The sequence below is a fragment of the Grampus griseus genome (assembly GCF_964374135.1).
Source record: "Grampus griseus genome assembly, chromosome: 17".
Taxonomy (NCBI): Eukaryota; Metazoa; Chordata; class Mammalia; order Artiodactyla; family Delphinidae; genus Grampus; species Grampus griseus.
The window spans coordinates 73785322-73806838 of NC_139011.1; the positions used below are offsets into that span (position 1 = coordinate 73785322).

At 46.8% G+C, this 21517-nt stretch overlaps 1 protein-coding gene across 2 annotated transcripts in view; it reads right to left on the reverse strand.

Moving 5' to 3' along the window:
• Positions 1–20959, reverse strand: part of CHD7 (chromodomain helicase DNA binding protein 7) — a gene marked incomplete at its 5' end in the record, with an annotated part of 120498 nt that extends 99539 nt beyond the window's left edge. For both annotated transcript variants that reach the window (XM_082674394.1, XM_082674395.1), the window contains one exon: positions 19268–20959. In XM_082674394.1, the coding sequence (XP_082530520.1) occupies positions 19268–20959 (1692 nt within the window). The remainder of the gene's footprint in view (positions 1–19267) is intronic.
• Between the last annotated feature and the right edge of the window lie 558 nt (positions 20960–21517).

Sequence of the window (21517 nt, forward strand, 5' to 3'; positions counted from 1 at the left end):
CTCCCGCCCACCTTTTCCCAAGGCCTGTGACGTCCAAGGCGGCGGCCACCAGACACGCGTGGCCTCAGGGCACTGGAAATGTGGCAGGCCTGACCTAAGAGGGGCTCCAAGTGTAAATCACAGCAGAGCTCAAAGAATTAGGGGAAAACGTGTGAACTATCCCGTGAATATTTTTGTATTAGATACTGTTTGTTGAAAGGATATTCAATTATTATATGCTGAAACCATACTTTGGATATAGTACATTACATTAAATGTATCCAAATGAACTCCACTGCTTCTTTTTGCTTTTTTAATGTGACAACGAGGCGATTTTACTCCACACCTGGGGCTCACATCCGGTTCCCAGGGGACAGCGCTGCCCAGGGCAGCCCTCAGTTTCTTTGCCGGCCTCCCCCTGTCGTCTGTCTTCCCCGCCCACCCTCCCCAGAGTCCTCCAGGCGGCTGCCCCGTGACCCTCCGATCTGGCTGCCTTCCACCAGCAGGGGCAACTCAGCCCAGAAGGCACCTCCTCCAGCAGGGGGGGGGTCCCTCAATACCATTCTCCCCACACCCCCTTCCCCCCTACAGGGCCTCCTCTCTCCCAGGCTCTGCCGTGCGGTGTCGCACATGGGACGTGCCCTGCACTGGGAATATGACACAGAAGGTGATGGACAGGAGCCCTCACCTAACTTAGAACACAGCGGGGGGCGACAGAGAAAATACCCTGTCAAATACTCTAGCAAAAATAGAGTCACAGGAGTAGTTATGATATAATAATGAGGCATTAACAGCAGTAGTCACTTACAGACAGCAGACCATGTGCCGGGCACAATTCTAAGCAAACCACGTGTATGATCCCGCTTAATCCTCCTAACGACAGTATCAGACAGGTACTAGTATGATTCCTACTGTAGAGATGAGAAAACTGAGGCCCAGAGAAGCTATGCAGTTCGCCCGAGGTCACACAGCTCGTAAGTGATGGAACCAGGACACTGCTCTTCCACGCTGCGCCCACTCCCAAGATGAGTGATCGCACAGGTGCTATGGACACAGAGGGGCAGCCCGGACCCCACAACAGGTGGGGTGAGAAAAGACATTACAGAGCAAGTGATCTCTACACTACAGGCGAATGTTCTGAACCAGAAGTTCTGGGGTGACAAGGTCTGGAGGAACTAGAATCAGTTCACTGTGTCTGAGGGGGAGAGAAAAGGCAGCAGGTAGAGGAAGACAGGGCTTTGCTCATCTGTGGTTGCAGAAGGGGCTTTTCTAAAGAGCCTGCAGGGTCTGTGAAGCCATGAGACAGGCCGACCCAGAAGCCTGGCGAAGGACAAACCAAAAACCGGGGAGATGGGCCCCTCGCATGGCTCCCTGATGTAAGAGAAAGGGGCCCTGCAGCGCTCACTCCCTGTCCGATGCGCCAGCCAGAACCTCCCGTCTTGACCAGTGGGAAACCCAGTCCTCGTGAGGAATTCTAGTGGCCCTGCCTAAGGGCTTCTGAAGATTGTACTAATTTTATCCGACGGAGACATACACCTAGACGTTAAGGAAATTTCTGATTACAAGGTTATGGAGTAGAAATGTTACAAAACCACCAGCTTAAGCATTTCCCCAAAGCAGCCAACAGGGATTCAAAGTAACCCCCAAAGCACATCTTCCTGAAGCATCAGAATTTTTGCTTAAGGGCTTGGGGTGAAGGGGGAGTTAAATGATCAAATAGTTAAGCAAACATGACACATCTGAGTGGACTGCAAACTTCACTTTCATTGTAAAGATGAAACGTGAGATTTAGAAGAAATGCTTATCTTGTCAGTCAATTCAAGCAACACCACAAGGACACCCCCTAGCCCCCAACACACACACACACACACACACACACACACACACACACACACACACACGGGTTCATTCTTTTTTTTATTTTAGTGACAGCACATGGTAGGAAAGTGGGACAAGCAATACGCAAAGATTCCTACTGGCACCTGGGAAGTACAGTGATTTTGTTTTTCAAGTGGACATCCTCCCATAAATATCTTCATAAACGTTAAGACTGGTTATTTTTTACAGTGTAAAGCTGGCACCGGCTGGAGGAAGGTGAGCAGCGACTGAATGTCAGGTGAGTCGCGACTGAATGTCAGGTGAGTCCTGGTTCTGATGCTGCTCTCAGCACCACCTCCCTGCGAGTCATCTATCGTCAGCTCCTCTGAGGCGCTCCATCGATCTCCGCCTATTTATCATGGCAAGCGTTGAACTAAAATTTTTACATACCTTCTCTCTTAAGATGACAAGTCTGGGAAGTTTACAAGGGCCTCTCCTATTCACCTTTGTACCTCAGGAGCCAACGCAGCCTGGTACGTGGTAGCTGCCAAGTGCTGTTACAACCGTCTCTAGGTGAACCACTACCTCAAATGCAGAATTCTGCTAAAATTTAACAACTAAAAAAAAGAGTGATGTTGGCGAGAAGTATATAAGGATAATGACAAGGGTTGACCTTTCAGACTGAAAACTGGTAAGATTCAGTCCTCGTCTCACTGGACCTCACAGTGAAGAGCATTTGACACCATGCGTGGCTCCCTCCTGGCAACCCTCTCCCCGCCTGGAAGCCAGGACGTGCACCTGGCGGTGGTCCCTCCTTCTCATTGTACCTTCCCGGATCCCCTGCTCTAGTCTAGAGTATTAACAATGGGCTGCACAAGATCCCTAGCCTCACTCTTCTCTTCTAACCATCTGCTCTAAATGACCTCGTCGAGGCCTGGCAGCATATACCACCTATGCAATGGTAACTCTTAAACTCCTCCCCAAATTTCCATATCCGACTACCTATCTGAAACCTCCACTGGAGTCTAGAAGCATCTCCAAATTAACATGTCCAAACCAAAGCCATCTCCAGACCTCCCGACTGCTCGAGTCAAAACCTCGAGGGCTCTCTCTCTCTCAAACCCCATTTCCAATCTGTCAGCAAAACTGTCACTTTCTACTACCAGCCCCTAGTCCAGGCCAACGCTGCATCCTGCCCCATCAACAGTCCCCTTGTGGGACCACATATGCCCTCCTATCTAGTCCTCATAGAGCAGAGTGAGCCTGCTAAAATACACAACACATGGTGCCACTCTCATGCTCAAAACCCTGCGATAGCTTTCCATATCACTCACAGTAAAATTCAAACTCCTTACCATAGCCCACAATACCCTACCTGATCTGACCCCCTTTCACTCTCCTAACCGAAGCGCCTATCACTCCCTCACTCTCTCCCTCCCTCCACTCCAAACACACTGGTCTCTCTGTGCCCCTCAAACATCCCAAGCACATTCTTGCCTCAGGGCCTTTGCACAGGCTATACCCTCTTCCGCCAGATGTTTACAAGACTTGCTCCCTTTACTTTATTCAGGTTTTCTGCTCAGTGTCAGCTCCCAAGGAGAAGTCTCCTCAGCAGCAAAGAGTTTAAGTAAGAAATATCAAAAGGGGGCAGCGCCAGGGGGCAAATGCCTGTTTAGTGGTGACGGTCATGCAGACCGACACAATTTAACATATTTGTTTGAACTGAAAAATAAAATTTTTTAAGTTTTTTTGTTTCAAAATTCTTTTAGGGGACCAAAAAACACTGAATACCTCTGCTCTATCGATTATGACTCTAGAATTGTGCTGTTGGATACAGGAGTCACCAGCCACATGTGGCATTTAAATTGCTTAAAATTAAATAAAATTTAAAATTTAGTTGCTCAGTCTCACCAGCCACAGTTCAAATGTTCATAACCACACGTGGCTACAGGCTACCGGAATGGACAGTGCAGAAGACACTTCCATCCTCCAGAAAATTCACAAGGCAGAGCCGCTCTGGGGTCTTGATCAACTGCCTAATAAAGGACTGACTTTGTTTCTAGAGGAAATCCTGGATTTTACCCACAAGCATTTTTACGGCCCCAAATGCCAACAGCAGGTGAGAGATTTCCATCTACGTGACAATGCCTACTGGGAACCCAACTTTCAAAACGGAATGTTCACCCGATAACCCGATAATCTAGTTTCCAAAGAACAGGGCTCTGGCTCTCCACCAGTAATATACAAAATTAGTATTTTAGACTCTTTTTTTTTAATTGAGTTGAGATTCACAGATATAAAATTAACCATTTTAAAGTGAATAATTCAGTGGCATTAAATATACTCACAATAATTTAGACTCTTGATGACCTAAAGAACTGTCAAATTATCTTCTGTCAAGAGCCTATCCATGACCTAATTAATAGACCAGAAGTCTCGGGGAGATTGCCTACGACGTGCAACCCGCCACCTCGGACGTCCTCAGCCCACAGACTTCACCGAGCAGGCTCTCTGGGATACATCACCTGGGCCAGGTCAAGGCAGCCCTCACAGGACAGCTTTCGCCTCGTAGCCCTGAGTGCTACACTCCCTCGGACAGTATCATCCAGGGTCAAGGAAGGAACTAGCAGATGAAAAACAAACAAAAAACCCAAAACTATTTCTACATGTGTTGTAAAACTACTCTTGTCAAGAAAAGTATTTGTGATGCCTGTCGACACCTCCTACATATAAAATACACCAAGCACAATTTCTCTTAGGATTTCATGCCAAGAAAAAAAAAATCTCTCTGAGGGGGGGAAAATAGTTTCCTTCTTTCTGATGAAGAGAAAGATACATCCTCCCTGCTTCCCTCTGCAAACTCACCAGGGCACTCAGCCCAGCAGCCAGGGCCGCAAGTAGCATATTTCCTCGCTCTCCATTTCAGAACCTGATTTCCTGTTTCTATTTCACTCACACACACACGCACGCATGCACACGCACACTTTTGTCAAAATGTCTCAAATCCTTTTTGGAAAAATATCAGCTAAGGACTATAACCTAAATTTCTATTAATTCCATTTACCCTCTGCCACTAAATCATACATTAGAAAATTTGGGAACAACAATATCAATCTTAATATAGGACTAATTCACCCTAAAATAACATCTTATAACAACTAAAGTTTCTCTGCTTGTCTTTAATGCCAAATGAAGGCCAAGCACCTTCTGATCGAGAGATCCACACAGGTACCCACGCCGACCTGGAGATGTGCAAAGTACAGCCTGGGAGGCCAATGGGCAGGAAACGGTTGGCACCCACTGAAGAAAGCGTTTTGAAATTTTTTCTTCCAGGAATGAGGAGACCGAATTTAATATCAAATTGTGAAAAATCTTTTTCGAGGAGAAAAAAATTGATTTTATCACCTGTAATAACAGCTTTTCAACTTACGAAACCGAGTACTATCCAACGTTTTATATGAAGTATTTGTGACCAGGATGACTTTGGGAAAGAAATTTAAACAACGACTTTCTGAAAGATCACTTATATTTTCAAACAAGACACTCTCTTCACATTACTAAAGAGAGTGCGCTGTGTTAAGCGACAACTGGCTGGTACCCAGCAAAGATTTACTCCAGAAATAATGAGGTGAACTGTGTCGGCATTACCACGTGTGGATCAGTCACTATATCCTCTCTACCACGTGTGGATGATTCACTATATCCTCTCACTATCTAGCAGGGCCCATGCGGTTAAGAGGTGAGAGAATAACGGTAGAAATACAAAGCTTACACTGGCTACGCACTCAACAAAACACTGTCTTTTTCTAGGTCTACTCGTTACATCTTATATTCCTGTGATTTAAATAATTTGTCTTATTTGGTTATACACACTGAGCTGTCCAACATGCATGTCACTAGCCACATATGGCTATTTAAACTTAAATTAACTACAATTAAATTAAATTAAAATTTCAATTCCTCAGTCTCACTCGCCTCATTTCAGATGCTCAGGAGCCCCATGTGGCTGGTGGCTTCCATACCAGACAGAGCAAACAAGGACCATGCTCACCATCACAGCAAGTTCACAGACAGCCCTAGGCTATACATTTCCTACAAGCATGTTACTGTGTGACATCCAAAAACATGGCAAACTTTCTTTAAAAAAATAATTTGGAAAACACTAGATACTTTCTGACAAACTTCAGTACACAGCTAAGTATATGTAGAGGCGTTTTTTTTCCCCCTAAACATTGAATTAAATGAAAGTATATGACAGGCCTGGATTGCAGCCACTCTCTAGTATTTCCATAATGTGAAGGGAGCGCTTCATTTTACACACAGATTGTAGACTGCGGTTCAAAAAAGTAGTATGTACAAACCCCACACATGGTATTTGAGAAACACATTATATCTGGACATTAGACAACAAGAGGTTTTCCACTTACTTCTTTCTGATCTCGCTTTTCAACCAATATTGTTATAAAACGCAAAAACCCACGGTACATAAAGTTTGAAGAGGATAAGCCAACGGGCCCCGTCCCTCATCTGCAAACAGGAGCAAAGACGCAACTGTGACCTTTCCTACAGAACAACACTCGGGCTCCAGCCTCTGCCAGCTCTAAAGCGCCAGAGCTCCAAGCAGCAAACTTCAAAGAGGGGCAACAGTGTTACGAGTTGCATAAAAATCGTTTCCAAAGCTGTAGACCCCACATACGCAAAAATGTCAATCACCTCTTCTTTGGCAATGGTTTTAAAATTTAGCTACTAAATCCAACTACAACAAACTATTTTCTTTTTTGACTGTCTCACTTTAAAACATGAAGTCACTTTTTAAAGAAAAAAAAAAAAAAGATTAGGAAAGGAAACAATAAAGTGGTATGACCCTCACACACCAAGTGAGCTCAGAACTGCGGGCAGTGCTACTTCCCCAGGAACCCGCTCACCAAACAAATCCAACACTGCAGTTTCAGCTCAAGGTGTGTGAGAACCCACAGTGAAGACACAGCAAGATGCCAGCCAGGACGACCGGATGAAGTGGATCGCTGCATTTGTGGTTAACAGCTGTAACTTTAGATTTATATTTAACCAAGTCAAGACTGACTATATATAGGTGTAAACAGAGTTCGTGGGTTAACCTCTTGGATGCTGGAGGGAACGCCAGCCAACTTCCCTCGCAATACAAAACAGGATGCTGGCTTCACCCCTGCAACCTCAAGTTGCTAAACGCTGAAGAGATGGTTTTCGCCTTGGTCAAAATTGGGAAGAAATTAAACACTGAGAAAGAAATTAGTATTTTATCTATAGTATCCCATTTCCTAGAGATTCAATTAAAAAGAAATACAGCAGCATGATAGCAATTTTTGCCCCCCCCTTAAAACTATTATGAATTTGTGTTTGCCCAATGGAGAATCTGATACATCGGTTTTTAGGGCGCTGAGATAATGATGTTCTATTTTACACAACAAGGGCAAGTTTTTCTATTTTATGATGAAGAGTAGAAAAGGGGAGAAAAATTCCAAGAGCTCATTTCAACAACCACATTTACAAAAGTTATAATAAAACAGTTAAGACTCCCTGAGGACCCACTGAGTGTCCTGCACTGTGCTAAAACTTCACAGCCAAACTTTACCTCCTTTAATCCTTGTAAGAATCTTGTGCAATTGGTACAATTATTATCCTCAGCAAACTAAGGTTTAGGGACGTATCCAATTTTTTTACCAAGTCAAAATTTTTGCCAAGCAAAACACTGGAAGAGCGAGACTCCAATGCAGTTCCTGTGCCCTAAAAACCCATGGTCTCCACGGCTCTGCACACGCCCGTGTCCCCTCAGCTACCTCCTGCCAGCAGGGACACACAGAGCCCAGTGAGGCCACTGGACCCAAGAGCAGGCGTGAGGCGTCTAAACTATGAGGAGAGAAACTCTAAATGAAACAAGTAAATGGACACCTCTTCCCATTCCCTTATTCTTGGAACTATATTTATATTTAATATGAATTATTATGCTAGCATCTAACACAGCACAGCATTGAAAGGATTTCCACTCAAGTCTGCAACGAGGGAAACATTAAAACCGATCTTATAAGCCGGCTCATTTTTACTCTATAGGTGACTAGTTTCTTCCTTTTTTTTTCCCTTCACCAATGACACCCTAGCTTAGAGACCTTACTTATATGAAAATACTGATTTTTTAACTTCCTTGCAAAAACTAAAGCTGTGAGCTTGAAACTCGGCTCTAAGGACTAGACCTTTTCCAAAATCAGACCCTGGAATATTTCCTGCCTTAAGCTAAGTCTTCTACCATCGTTTCAAAGTAAGAGGGACGCCTGGCTGAGTCAGAAGTTGAGTGATTGAAGGCACTGAGCACACGAGCCACTGTGGCCTCTGACCCCAGCGTGAAGGATGGGGATGCTCCGTTAACATCCCCAGAGTTTGGGGGACGACGGTTAAAGTGAAAAGGATATCAGATATTCAGAGAACTGTAAAAATAAAATACTACCTAACTTTTCACCAAATCATCAACTTTTTCCCTGAAGAACTCTCACTTATCTCCTTTAATCCATGGTGTGCCTCCATGTGTTTCATCAGCTTTCCTTTGTGAAAATGTCCTTGCAGTGTTAGAGCCGCCAGAAGCGGAGTTAGCTTAGTAGTGAGTGGGCCGAGTTAAAGCAACGCTAGCGCATCACGCTAGGTCACTGCCCCAGTGCCACGGCGTTCCATGGCTACTCACAGATCCCCTGGAGATTTACAGCTGCAACTCCAGAGAAGGGAGAGTAACAGCGAAATGTCAAGGTTAACATAAATTCTCCATAAGTCCCCACTGTCTATTTCTAGCCACTTCCATGGTGGTATTAAAGTTCGACCATCGCTTCATGCTGACATTTTGAGGTATTTCCAACATTAACAGTGAAAACAAACACATCACAACTCTGAATAATCCCACAATTGTATATGATGTTTTTCTAAGTTAAAGAGAATGTTCAGACTATAAGAGTCTATCTAGAGGCATAACCTAAAAATTGAACCCTAATTTCAAGTATTACCATATTCAGTAAGAACTCTAAGTCTAGGACTTCCCTGGTGGCACAGTGGCTAAGACTCCACACTCCCAATGCAGGGGGCCTGGGTTCAATCCCTGGTCAGGGAACTAGGTCTCACATGCATGCCGCAACTAAGAGTTCACATGCCACAACTGAGGAGCCCGCCTGCTGCAATTAAGATCCGTTGCAACCAAATAACTAAGTAAAATAAAATAAATATTAAAAAAAAGAGAACTTTAAGTCTATATACTGCTCCTTCGTTTATTTTATTTTATTTATTTATATAGCAGGTTCTTATTAGTCATCTACTTTATACATATCAGTGTACATATGTCAATCCCAATCTCCCAATTCATCCCACCACCACCCTGCCCCCCCGGCTCTCCCGCCTAAGTGTCCATATGTTTGTTCTCTACATCTGTGTCTCTATTTCTGCCCTGCAAACCAGTTCATCTGTACCATTTGTCTGGATTCCACATATATGCGTTAATATACGATATTTGTTTTTCTCTTTCTGAGTTACTTCACTCTGTACAACAGTCTTTAGATCCAACCACATCTCTACAAATGACACAATTTCGTTCCTTTTTACGGCTGAGTAATATTCCATTGTATATATGTACCACACCTTCTTTACCCATTCGTCTGTCGATGGGCATTTAGGTTGCTTCCATGACCTGGCTATTGTAAATAGTGCTGCAATGAACATTAGGGTGCATGTGTCTTTTTGAATTATGGTTTTCTCTGGGTATATGCCCAGTAGTGGGACTGCTGGGTCAGATGGTAATTCTATTTTTCGTTTTTTAAGTAACCTCCATACTGTTCTCCATAGTGGCTGTATCAATTTACATTCCCACCAACAGTGCAAGAGGGTTCCCATGTCCCTTCATTTAAAAGTACATCCAGAAATATAACTTTATTAAAGTTTTGGAAAAAGGATGATCTGAAAGTCCTTGCCTATGCACTAGCATCTCAGGGAAATCCACCCTGAGATGCTCCTGACCCCCTACGATAAACAAGAGGCAGGGACTTCACAGCCCACCAAAGGGCGAGGGTGGGATTCCTATGCTAAGGCTGCACACCTGTCCAGCCAGCCCATGACAAGGCAGGAGAGCACAAGTTAACATCATTGGAGAAACTCTTAACCAGGTTTTTCCAACATCACCACTTGCACTGCCTTCGACATTCTCCAACTCTACGCCCACAGCCAAAGCAAACAAACAAAGCAAAAATGCTCTTGAGATTAAGACCTCTTTACTTACAACTTAAAACAACTGTTTTTACTTTCACCCAGTTAGCGTTCAAGTCTAAGAATTCTCCTGAGATCTGTGGTACAGAATTATCTGGAGTTAAACTAAACACAGAAGGCAGCAGAGAACAGACCAGAAACGCTATAAAGCAGATGAGAAATACCATGCTCTTCACGAATGGGCATCAAAATGGCGTGTTTCCTTCAAATAACTTCCTGGGTGCTGATTTTGATTCAATCATTAAATGAAGAATTAAGGAAATCCCACCCAGTCTTCCCAGACCATCGCTCTCATCATTCAATCCAGACCAGGACACAAGCAAGCAGAATCACAAGCGCCTCTGTATCTATGTTGACTTTTTAAAATGGTGCCAATTTCTTGGCCTTTTCCCAACTTCGTTTAAGTTCTCCACTAGTACCCTGACCCAGTGCCATGGCCCAGCCCCTAGAAGGTCTATGTTTTTTACACTAAGTGAAGAAAAATTGAAACCTCACTCGTGGTGACACATCATCACCTACGAAGGTTTTGCAAGGCAAAAGCACAAGTAGGGCTTCCCTGGTGGCGCAGTGATTGAGAGTCCGCCTGCCGATGCAGGGGACACGGGTTCGTGCCCCGGTCCGGGAAGATCCCACATGCCGCGGAGCGGCTGGGCCCGTGAGCCATGGCCGCTGAGCCTGCGCGTCCGGAGCCTGTGCTCCGCAACGGGAGAGGCCACAACGGTGAGAGGCCCGCGTACTGCAAAAAAAAGAAAAAAAAAAGCACAAGTAGAAGTTTGCTACTGACTTCCTTCGCTGATAAAGAGCTGTATTCAGTAACAAAGGAAGAATGAAGGCCATCTCCCCGTGGTTACTTAGAGATTATCTACAGACTGACAGCTGTAACTACAGAGAATGGAGACTACTATTAGATAGCAAGATTAAGATAAATTCTCCAAGTTAGGTCCAGCGATGCTTTTCCCTTAACTGTCCCCCTGAGCCTTTTCCCAATTCTCCTCTCCCGGCCAATTATCGCTCTGCAGTGCCAGAGACTGCCTTTCTGAACAACTGATAAAACGAAGAAGAAAAGGCAGCAGAGAATAAACAGGTGAAAGGAAAAAGAGTGGAGGGGGCCGGCAGGGGCACGTGGCAGTGCATGTGTAAGTGAAAATGAAGGCTTTCTCCCTCATCCTTGGAGGACCAGTCTCATAAAGAAACAAGCATCAGAGACAGAGGGGCAAAGAAAGGTTGAGCTGGTGTGTGTGTGTGTGTGTGTGTGTGTGTGTGAATAACTACTAAAAGTATCCAAAAACCACTTGAAACTAAATGGCTATAATCCACCTTTCTGAGAAAAATGCTATTTTTTTCCCCACAAGAAAATAGAAAGACAGCCTTCTTTGAAATCTAAACAAATGAAATTTCACTTTGATAATCTATCTTTTCAGGAACTGATACTGATACTACACACACACACACACACACACACACACACACACACACACACACACACCCTCCAACAATACATGTATTGTTCATATATTAAAAAATGCTACTAAGTTTCCAACCTTACAATGAGGGTGCTAACACCTGTGCTGGAGGTTGACTGTTGTCATTAAACAATTTTAAATTTATTTATATGTGCATTAGTCTTGCTTACACTCTGACTTGTTTTCCAAAAGAATGAGAAGCAACGGCTATGGAAAGAGTATAGCTCTGCACTGTCCAATATGGCAGCCACCAGCCGCATGGGGCTACTGGCTTGCCTTATGCAGATACAAATGCAGAAGGGCTCTGCCTGTAAGTACACACCGGATCTCAAACAGCTGTGTAAAATGTCTTTTTATTCTGATTATGTGGTGGAATATCCTGGATATATTTGGTTAATTAAATATACGATACTAATGCGTGGTTTCTTTTTTTTTTAATGTGGCTACTAGAAAATTTAAAGTAACACATGTGCCTTGCATTCACTGCTCCCATTACATTTCAGTTGGACAGCACTAGTCTACAACATAGTAGGTAAACAAAGAAATGAAGGTCAGGTCATACCTAAATAACAAAATTCCCTGTCCATCTCAGTGAAGGCCTTGACCTCCTCCCCAGCTTCCAGCACACCGCCAATCTCTGTCCTTAACACAGTGCACAGCACATAATAGGCACTCGATAAATGTTTCTTTAATGGAGCTGAATGAAGGCAAACAAGTTACAAAAGATTAAAAAGCAGTATCTAAAAGTGGCTTCTTAAAAGTTAAGAAAACCCACTGGCTACTTGGGACACCTAGCAGATGGTTAACACGCAGGCTTTGAAAGTAAATTTAAAGACGAACTTCTTATTACCTACATTTTTTGACAGTCACAGGAAGCAATACCCTTTTACAAAATAAAAGCCACTAAGACGCAAGGCTAACATTTAGTATTCGGCTCATTTCATGCTTTCAGACTGTGGGGTGAAAGGACAGATGGAGTAGACTGCTTTTCTTTGCTCTAAGTCTACACTTGGCGTTTTCCATTTTAACCCACCGAAACGCTGCCCTCTGGATAAACCAGCTATGCTCGAGGGACATGCCGGGCAGTGCTCACTGAGCGGTAATATATACGAACAGAGGTGGTCAGAAGAGGCATCTTCAGTCTTCGTGAACAACAGGAGGCTCTGGGAGCGCCTCATGGACCAGGGAAGTCGAGAGCAATCGGGGAGGGGCAGGCGGCCTTAACCCACGATGTCCTGAAGGCCGGCACGTGGGAGAGCAGGGCTCCCCCTAACAGTGCTGCAGGGCAGCTGCTCCAAGCAGGTCTAACCATGGGTGCCTGTCCCTGAACGTGGGCACACTCACCACAGCCCCTGGGAGCCACTTAGGTCCAAACTGGGTTTTCTTCAGAGATGATCCGTTTCCCCATCTCCACCAGACGTCTTTAGGGGTGCGAAAGTATAAGTCTGTCCGGAGTAGTATTCAGAGAGATACGATTCAAAAGGCCCTGTCCTCTACTTCTGAGCACAGTTTGCATAAATGAGGCATAAGATGCGTGCCTATTTTTTCCATAAAAATGTATTTAGTAGTTGCAGTTACTCTGCTCGTGTCTGCAATTCTGTATTTACCGGGTGAACCGAGAGGATTTCTCTGCTTGAGATTTACCGGGAAAAAGTTTCCCAGAAAGGCTATTTTTTAACGATATTCGTAACACATCACGGAAAGACGGAGGACTGGAGAAGCTGCACCACTGATTCTTCTGGATCTGTTTTATTTTAATCTCCAGGGGAAAATTAGGACACAGAAATTACTATCCACCACCTCAGTCTTAGTGGTCCTTTGAAAATGCTTTCTGCTCTGTCCTGCTTCACCATGACTGTATTTCAGGACCAAATTAATGAGGGGAGCACACATAAATACACCCAACATACACTTAATCCAAGGACACAATATTGCAGATCCTAAAAATCCCACCAGGATCTGCCCGTCTGTGAGCGTAATCTGTGAACCTACCTACACCTGTGTAGGCCTAAAAGCAGGATGAGTTATTCAGAAACTCAGAAACTCCCTTGGAACCTCGAAGGACAACCCACGTAACCAGTCTTCCTTAGACAAGCTCTTCAAACAAACAAAACGACGTGCTGAGCTCTCCTTCCAGGTGGTCCTTGCTGGCATCCACCTGGCTCCGTTCTCTGCTCGCTTCCTGCTGCCGAGGACAGTGCCGGCTCCCGCCACGTCCTCCCAGTGCACCCGTGGACCCGGGGCCTGGTAGGAGTGTCCTGCAGAGGGGTCCCCTAGGCCCCGGCCCCACATGCCAGGGACACAGGCGCACTCTCTTCACCCTCACGGTTGCCAAGCCTTAAACTCTCTCCTCCTCCACCCTTGTGCGTCCTCCTCTCAGCTCAACTGATGCTCCATAGCTCAGCAGAGCTGTCGCCTGCCCCGGCACGCCCGCCCACGCTGGACCAGGCGCTGCCCCCAAGCACGCGAGCTCACCTCCGTGTTGCGCCTTCCAGGGGCTTCCTGCACCACCTCTGCCCCGACCGGCCCTTCCTCTCTCCCAGGGAGCAGAAGGTGAAGCCTCAAGGTCTGCTAACTGCTCCCAGAAGCCAAGGGAAGGAGGTGCAACAATTCTGACTGTACTTAACACTGGAACAAGTGCTTGGGATTATCTCCTAAACTCTGTGACAAGCAACTGTAAACATCTGCCCGATGATAACGGATCATTTGTGAGTGCCCACCGCGTGTCTGTCACCATGTTAAATTCTGAGAGACGTCATTGCTAATCTCTCTATAGCTCTAACCAGGAAGGTGTATCGTCCCTCATTTTGGAGAGAATGCAGCCAGAGCCCTGAGGTTAAGGAACCTGCCCGAGGTCGTGGGGTGAGAAATCAGCTGCTGATTCTCTGGCTCAGGAACTGCAGGCTCCGAGACCTACGCTCCTGCCCTCACACCGGTGGCTCTCAGGGTGCGGGACCTGCGAGGTCAGGACCGTTTTGCATAAGGACCCTGAGATGTTCTCCGCTTCTCACTCGCCTTCTCTCCAGGCGTGCACGGGCTTGGCCAGAGGCTCCTGCAGACTGCACGCAGAAGTGGCTATTAGAATCCAACACTTCGGAAAACGTAAAACAACGCCGTTAATGTTCTGTTGTCTTAGAAAACAGCTGCTTTTTGGTTAAAAATGTGATGTATGTTAACGCATAACGGTTTATTATTTTTACTGATTTTAAAAATGAGTAACAAGTATTTCAAACTGTCCTCAGTTTAAATTTCTAAGACAACAAATACCAACACATAAAGTCCACATAAACAAAGGATCTTTGGAGTCACCAGTAATTTTTAGGAGCATAAAAGGGTCTGAGATGCAAAGAAAGACAAACGCTGTATGACTCCACTTACATGTGGGACCTGGAAAAGCAAAACAAGTGAACAAACATAACTAAACAGAAACAGGGTCACAGATACAGAAAACAAACAGGTGTCTGCTGGAGGGGAGGGGGTTGAGGGGAAGAGAAATAGGTGAGGGAGGTTAAGAGGTACAAACTTTCAGTTACAAGACAAATGAGTCACAGGTGTGAAATGTACAGTGTGGGGAATAGAGTCCACAATTATGTAATATCTTTGTAATATCTTTGTATGGTGACGTATCGTAACTAGACTCACTGTGGTGACCAGTTTAAAAGGTACAGAAATATCGAAGCACTGTGCTGTGTAACAGGAGCTAACACAGTGTTGTAGGTCCATTATACTTCAAATACAAACAAAAAATTCACAGAAGAAGAGATGAGATCTGTGATTACCAGAGGCAGGGGCTGGCGGAGGGCGAACTGGAGGAAGGTGGTCGAAGGGTACAGACTTCCAGTTGTAAGGTAAGTAAGTACCAGGGGTGGAGCATGCAGCGTCGTAAGGATAACGAACACTGCTGTATGCTACAGACAGAAGCTGTTAAGAGAGGAGATCCTAAAAGTTCTCATCACAAGAGATGTTTTTTTCTGTTTCTTTCTTTTTGCGCTTAGATGATGGGTGTCCACTAAAGTTACTGTGACAATCACTTCATGATGTAGGTAAATCAAATCATTATGCTGTGGCCCTTATACACTTTATACAGGGCTATACGTCGACTGTATCTCAGTAAAACTGGAAGAAAAAATTAAAATATAATAAATTATTTAATGATGGATGGATGGATAGATAGATAGAAAAACAGGTCTGAGAATGAAAAGGAGAACCACTATCCTAATCGGCTGTTGACACAGAAGCTAGGTTTTCTCCTTCCTTGTAAATTTTTATCAAATCATCAGGCTCGTCTGGAACTTCCATTAAAGACTGTGTCCAGACAATGAACATGTGGCCTGATGAACTCTGGCCTCGGTTCTAATATTTTTCTTTGCTGACTCTTTAATATAAAGTTAAACTTATCTTCAAAGATACTTTAACATGCGATAGAATTTAGAAAATATCTGTTCGCTACCCATGAAACATCTAAAAAGCATAACTTCTATTTTTTTTCAAAGTAATAACTCAAGATAAAAAAGTCAACAAGCGGGCTTCCCTGGTGGCGCAGTGGTTGAGAGTCTGCCTGCCGATGCAGGGGATACGGGTTCATGCCCCAGTCCGGGAAGATCCCACGTGCCGCGGAGTGGCTGGGCCCCTGAGCCATGGCCGCTGAGCCTGCGCTCCGCAACGGGAGAGGCCACAACAGTGAGAGGCCCACGTACCGCAAAAAAAAAAAAAAAAAAAAAAAACCAAAACCAAAACCAAAAGAGTCAATAAGCCTCTCTGAATGTGATAATTCAGCAAATTACATCAATATTTCAACTTAATCTGGTGATTTCCCTGCTGCACAGCATGGTTTCAAACCACCATCCGGTCATACATGAAATGCAAAATAATTTTAGTAGTTCTAAAGCAAAACAATAATAATAGATTATTTGCTAGAGTAGCACGTGAGTCAGTCCCAGGGAGAGCGAGGCGTTTAGGATTCTGTAACAGCATTTTGAACCTACCTCATTATCCTCACCACACCCAGCAACACGGGCAAAAAGGCGGGTAATATTTCCACAAGTCAAATTTCATGTGTCACAACTAAGGCTATATTTCATAATATGCAACCTGTTCCTTAAAAATAAAAGTAATTTTACATTGTATTTAGTACATCTGAAATGACATGAATTATAAAGTAAGGCTCGCATTGCAGGAGATCAGAAACTAAAACCTAGAGGAGAATTCACACTTAAGTATGCACCACCGGCTAGAGATCACACTCACTTGATGTGAGTATATTACCCTAATTAATCTCAACCCCTTTTGAGATGGGTACTATTTTTCCTGTTGTACTGATGACGAATCTGAGGTTCAGAGAGGTCAAGCTGCCTGAAGCCACCAAGCTAGTAAGCAGCAGACCTGGACTTCAAATACTTTGCTGATTTCAAAGTCTGTGCTCTTCTCAAGACTTTATACCTCCCTAGTATGATGTGCAGAACTGAGTGCTTCAAAAGCTGAAGCGGATGCAAAGGTGAGCAGAAATAAGAAAGCAAATACCGTGAGAAACGTTTAAAACATGCAACTGAACTTATAAAGATACCTCAAGTGTACTTGTTTGCACCCCTTAAACCGTTCCAAGTGTGCCTGCGATGGCACGCTCGAGAAAATGGAGCTGGAGAAAAAGGGAAATACACTTGGTGTCCCCCAGCGCTCAAGGACCCAGAGTCTGCCTACTCACACTCGTCCTCTGAAACACCCGTTGAGAAATCTGTGCTCTTAAAACTAAGAAACGCTGGAGGAGACCAACGATTCCCAACCAAGGATGGGATTATAGTCACAGGGGGTCTCCTTCAAACTGTGCTTGTCCTCCAGGGAGGAGAGAAGATGCTGGGACCAGCAGAAGTCTGAGGACCACTGCTCTGAAAAGATCCCATGTTTAGTAAGAAACTCCCAAGGAGCAAGAAAAGAATAATCCCTGGAAACTAAGTCATGTTCATTTCTGCCCTAGGAGCCATCCAGGTGGGCCGAGGCCCCAGCAGCTGGTAAGACGCCCTTTCTCATCCCCCTCCACGCTGTCCACAGTCTCAGGAGCCCGCTCCCATCACTGCAGATGAGGCTCCCCAGGAGGGAAGCGGCTCTCTCCCGGGCAGCGCAGGCCCGGTGGCTGAGGCCCACGTGGTCCCCGCTGACCTCGGGGCTCCTCCTGAGAATCTCCAAGTCTGCCGGACCTGTGAGGGCAGCCTTCCCGAAACCCCAACGAGTCCTGTGTCCTGAGGTCCCCAGGAGACTTTCCTGGCCTCCACTTCCCCAGTCCCACCAGGCCTGAAGCTTCTGATCTCCAATCTAAATGCCTCTCCACCCAGGATGCCCCAGAGGGCTTTGTTTCCTGACCCGACCCTTTTACTTGCACATAGTTTCATTCCCTTCTGTTCCCATTCCCCAATCCCTGGTCCCCGGACCAAACTGTCCTCACAGGCCTGGACCACAGGCTCACAGTTCATCTTCTGGTTCCCTGGCTATCCCCGCGCACTGTCTAGTTTGATATCACTGGCTCCCCAATGAAGTCCAAATCCTTTACAACAGAAGATCAGACCTCTACCACCTGGCCCTGCCCTGCAGCGAATTCATCGTCCCGTGCCCCCTCTAAGGAACCATCCCCTAACCTGAAATGCCATCCTCGGTTCACATCCCTGGCTACGTCCTAGCCAGATTCCAAGTACCCCAGGTGCTGCCTCTCTCTGAACACCTGTCACATAACCCTGCATGGTCTTTTACTATACTTTATACTTTCACGTATTGGTCATGTTTCCCCAAATTCATTACAGGTTCATTAGGAACAAGCATTGTGCCTTACAGCTCTAAAGATCACACTGTGCCATCCACGTACAGGGTTGCAATCGTAGTGGAAGATCAGTGCATATTTCTGAATAGCACTCTGAATAATCTAGACAGACATTATTTTTCCTAGAGCTAGAGCACAAACGCCAACATTTATAATGGAAAGATGTGTACGGGAGTACTAGAGCTTAAAACCTAAATCTGTCTGCTTATAAATTCTGTCGGATAAAATCCCAGCATACGAAAAGGAATACTTCTGCTTTTAGTACTAGGTATCCAGATCTCTCAGAGACCGCTTTGTGTGGCCTATCATTTACTGTGATTTTCTACAGTGTGCAAGTTAACACTAACATTCAACAACTGGTCCAATAAGTATTACAGAAGAACATATTTTGTAGCTTCCCAAGGGAAAAATAATAATTTTCTAAAAGAGGTGGGAGGGACCATCACAAAAATATAAAACGTTGCTGGAAACCAAGTTTCTGTGTGTTTTTAAATCAGAGAGAGAGAAAGAGAGAGCGGGAGGGAGGGAGAGAGCGAGCACAGCATAGAAGAATAAAGGGAAGGAAAAAACAGTTTAGATCCAATGTCCGTCTCACTGCTGGCAGTGAGAACAGAGCTCCTTGCAGGCAGGACCCAGGCTTAGTTTTCTACGCACCCTCAGCTCCAGCACAACCCCTGGGACGGGAGGAGTCACGACTTTTTGAAAACGTGAATAAATACACAAGCCAACAGTGAGAGAGTAAAAAAAATAAATAAAGTAAGAGAGAGAGAGAGAGAGAAACAGAAAACAAGTGAGATGCTGGGCAGCTTACACGGCAGAACTCAAGGACCTCGGGACGAAGCAACGTCTGGCGAGGCTGAGAGGGAGCCCTGCGCGTCAGGCTCCTCGCGCCTGCGCCCCACGCGGCAGAGCGGGCAGGGCCACGCCCCCTTACCTGCGGCACAGGCACTTTCTGCGGGGCGCTCTGGGGCGAGGGGTGGAGCTGTGCCCAAGGCTGGTGGTGCGAGGGCGGGGGCGAAGCCTGGTGGTGCAGGCCCGGATGGGGCTGCAGCGGAGGGCAGCTTGGCAACTGCTGGAAGGCCGGCGGCTGCCCGGGGTGCTGCTGGCCAGGGAGCAGCCGGTCCTGGATCGCCTGCGGGTCTGTGAGGCCGACGCCGGGACAACCGTTGGCTCTCAGGTGCCCGGCCAGCTCCCTCGGCGCCGGGGACATGCCCATAAACGGACGGGACGGTTGCATGTTCCTGGGGCCCATGTTCCTCTGTCCGATCCCCATGGCGCCAGGGGGCTGGTGAGACGGCTGCGGGTGAGGCATATTTGGGTAACTGCCGACTTCCATCGGGATCCCGGCACTTCCGGGCCGGACTTGCGGAGGAGGGGTGCCCGCCGGGTTACTCATTGCTTTCATGGGTGACATGGGAGGCGGAGAGGCGTAAGTTCCCTGAGGCTGCGAAGGGTGCATAGTTTGCGTGTTCATTTGGTTAAGGGAGCCGCTGGGGTGGATAGGCTGCTGGTGCATGAGTCCTTGGCCACTGTTCGATGGGAATCCTACAGCGTTGGGGTATCTTGGGACGGACTGGTTCATTGGAGTATTATTTGTAAGGCCTAGATTCTGATTCATCCCTGTATTGTTAACTAATCCCTGATTTAGGTTACTGTAAGGATAGCGAGAATACTGCCCTGAGTTGTTTATAGTAGGTGAGGGGACGGTCTGGCTCCGAGAACTAAAGGTGAGGGTCTGCGGCCTCACGGCCCCTTGCGGGGGAGGGTTGGGGGAGAACCGGGGGCTGTGGGCTACGGGCTCCCCGTGGAGAGCGGCGGGGGGATGGTGGTGGAAGGGCTGCACCGCGTGGCGCAGGCTCGGCGCCACCCCGGGGCTCTGCGGGGGCACGTGCGACAGGTGGCCGGGGCCGGCGATGAAGGGGCTTCCCTGACCGAGGCCCTCCTGGCCCGGGGGAAACTGGCCCATCCTCGGCTGCGGCTGCCCGTGCTGCTGCATGGAGAAGTCCCCGCGCGCCAGGTAGCCGCCCAGCTGCTGCAGATGCGGGGGGTGACCCTGCGCGGGGGGCCCCGACGGGGCCGCCTGGGGCTGTGGCGGTGGCGGCTGGTAGGGGGCTCGGATCTGGTCCGGCACCTGCACGGCCCGGGGAGCCCACATGGAGCCGCCGTCCACGAAAGACTGCCCCCCATGCCGCTCGTTCGGCAGGCCGGGGTAGACACCCATCTGGCCGCCGCCGCCGCCACCGCTGCCACCGCCGCCGCCGCCACCACCGCCGCCAGCCCCATGGGGGACCTGGGGGACGGGCGGGGTGTGGTACTGCGAGTGGGGAGACGCCAGTCCGTTCCCAGGGGCATTGCTCATCATTCTGTTCGGCTGGTCCATCAGATGCATCTTTTGCTGCTCGTACTGATTATAGTGATCGAAGTGGGTCAACTTGGTTTGATTCTGATTCGCGGAGGGATGGTGGAGGGACGGCTGTAAGGAGGCAAAGCCTTGGTCTATCGGCATCTGTTGACCCATGGGATTCACGGGATTTTCAGGGTAACCACATTCTCCCAGGCTTTCGAGGCCTTCGCTGAAAATATTCCCGTCCTCGCCGAAAAGACTCATCATTCCTGGATCCGCCATCTTCTCCCAACACACGGCTCCTCCAGACCAGCGCTCAGGAGCTTGTCTGTGCTTCACTTCACTGAGGGTTTGTCCTCAGAGCCTATAATCCTTGACTAATCTTCTTCATGTCACTCCATATTTCTCTAATTCTCTTGGACCCTGCAGTGTCAGGCAAATCTGGATAGAGGTCCTAGAAGGGGAGCGGGAGGTGGGGAAGAGGGAGGAAGAAAACAAAGAATTAGGAACAAATGATAAAAACTGCCGGCATTGTACGCATGTGAATTTGGTCTCCATCGACAATACTGATCTAGCCCCCTCACTGAGCTGTATTTTATAAATCTAGTTCACTTTAAGAGAAACTCATTAGCTTCTACCAGAAGCATTATTATGATCGGTTACTTAGAAAGCAAGCAAAACACTAACCTTAACCTTAAATTAATCCATTCACTCCACTTCCTCACGTTCCATTCTTGGATGGAACAGAACAAAAGAACACAACATGAAGCGGCAGCAGCTGCCACAGCAGGCCAGCAGATGTATGAATGTCGCCAAGCAGCCCATCTGCTGCACGAAAGC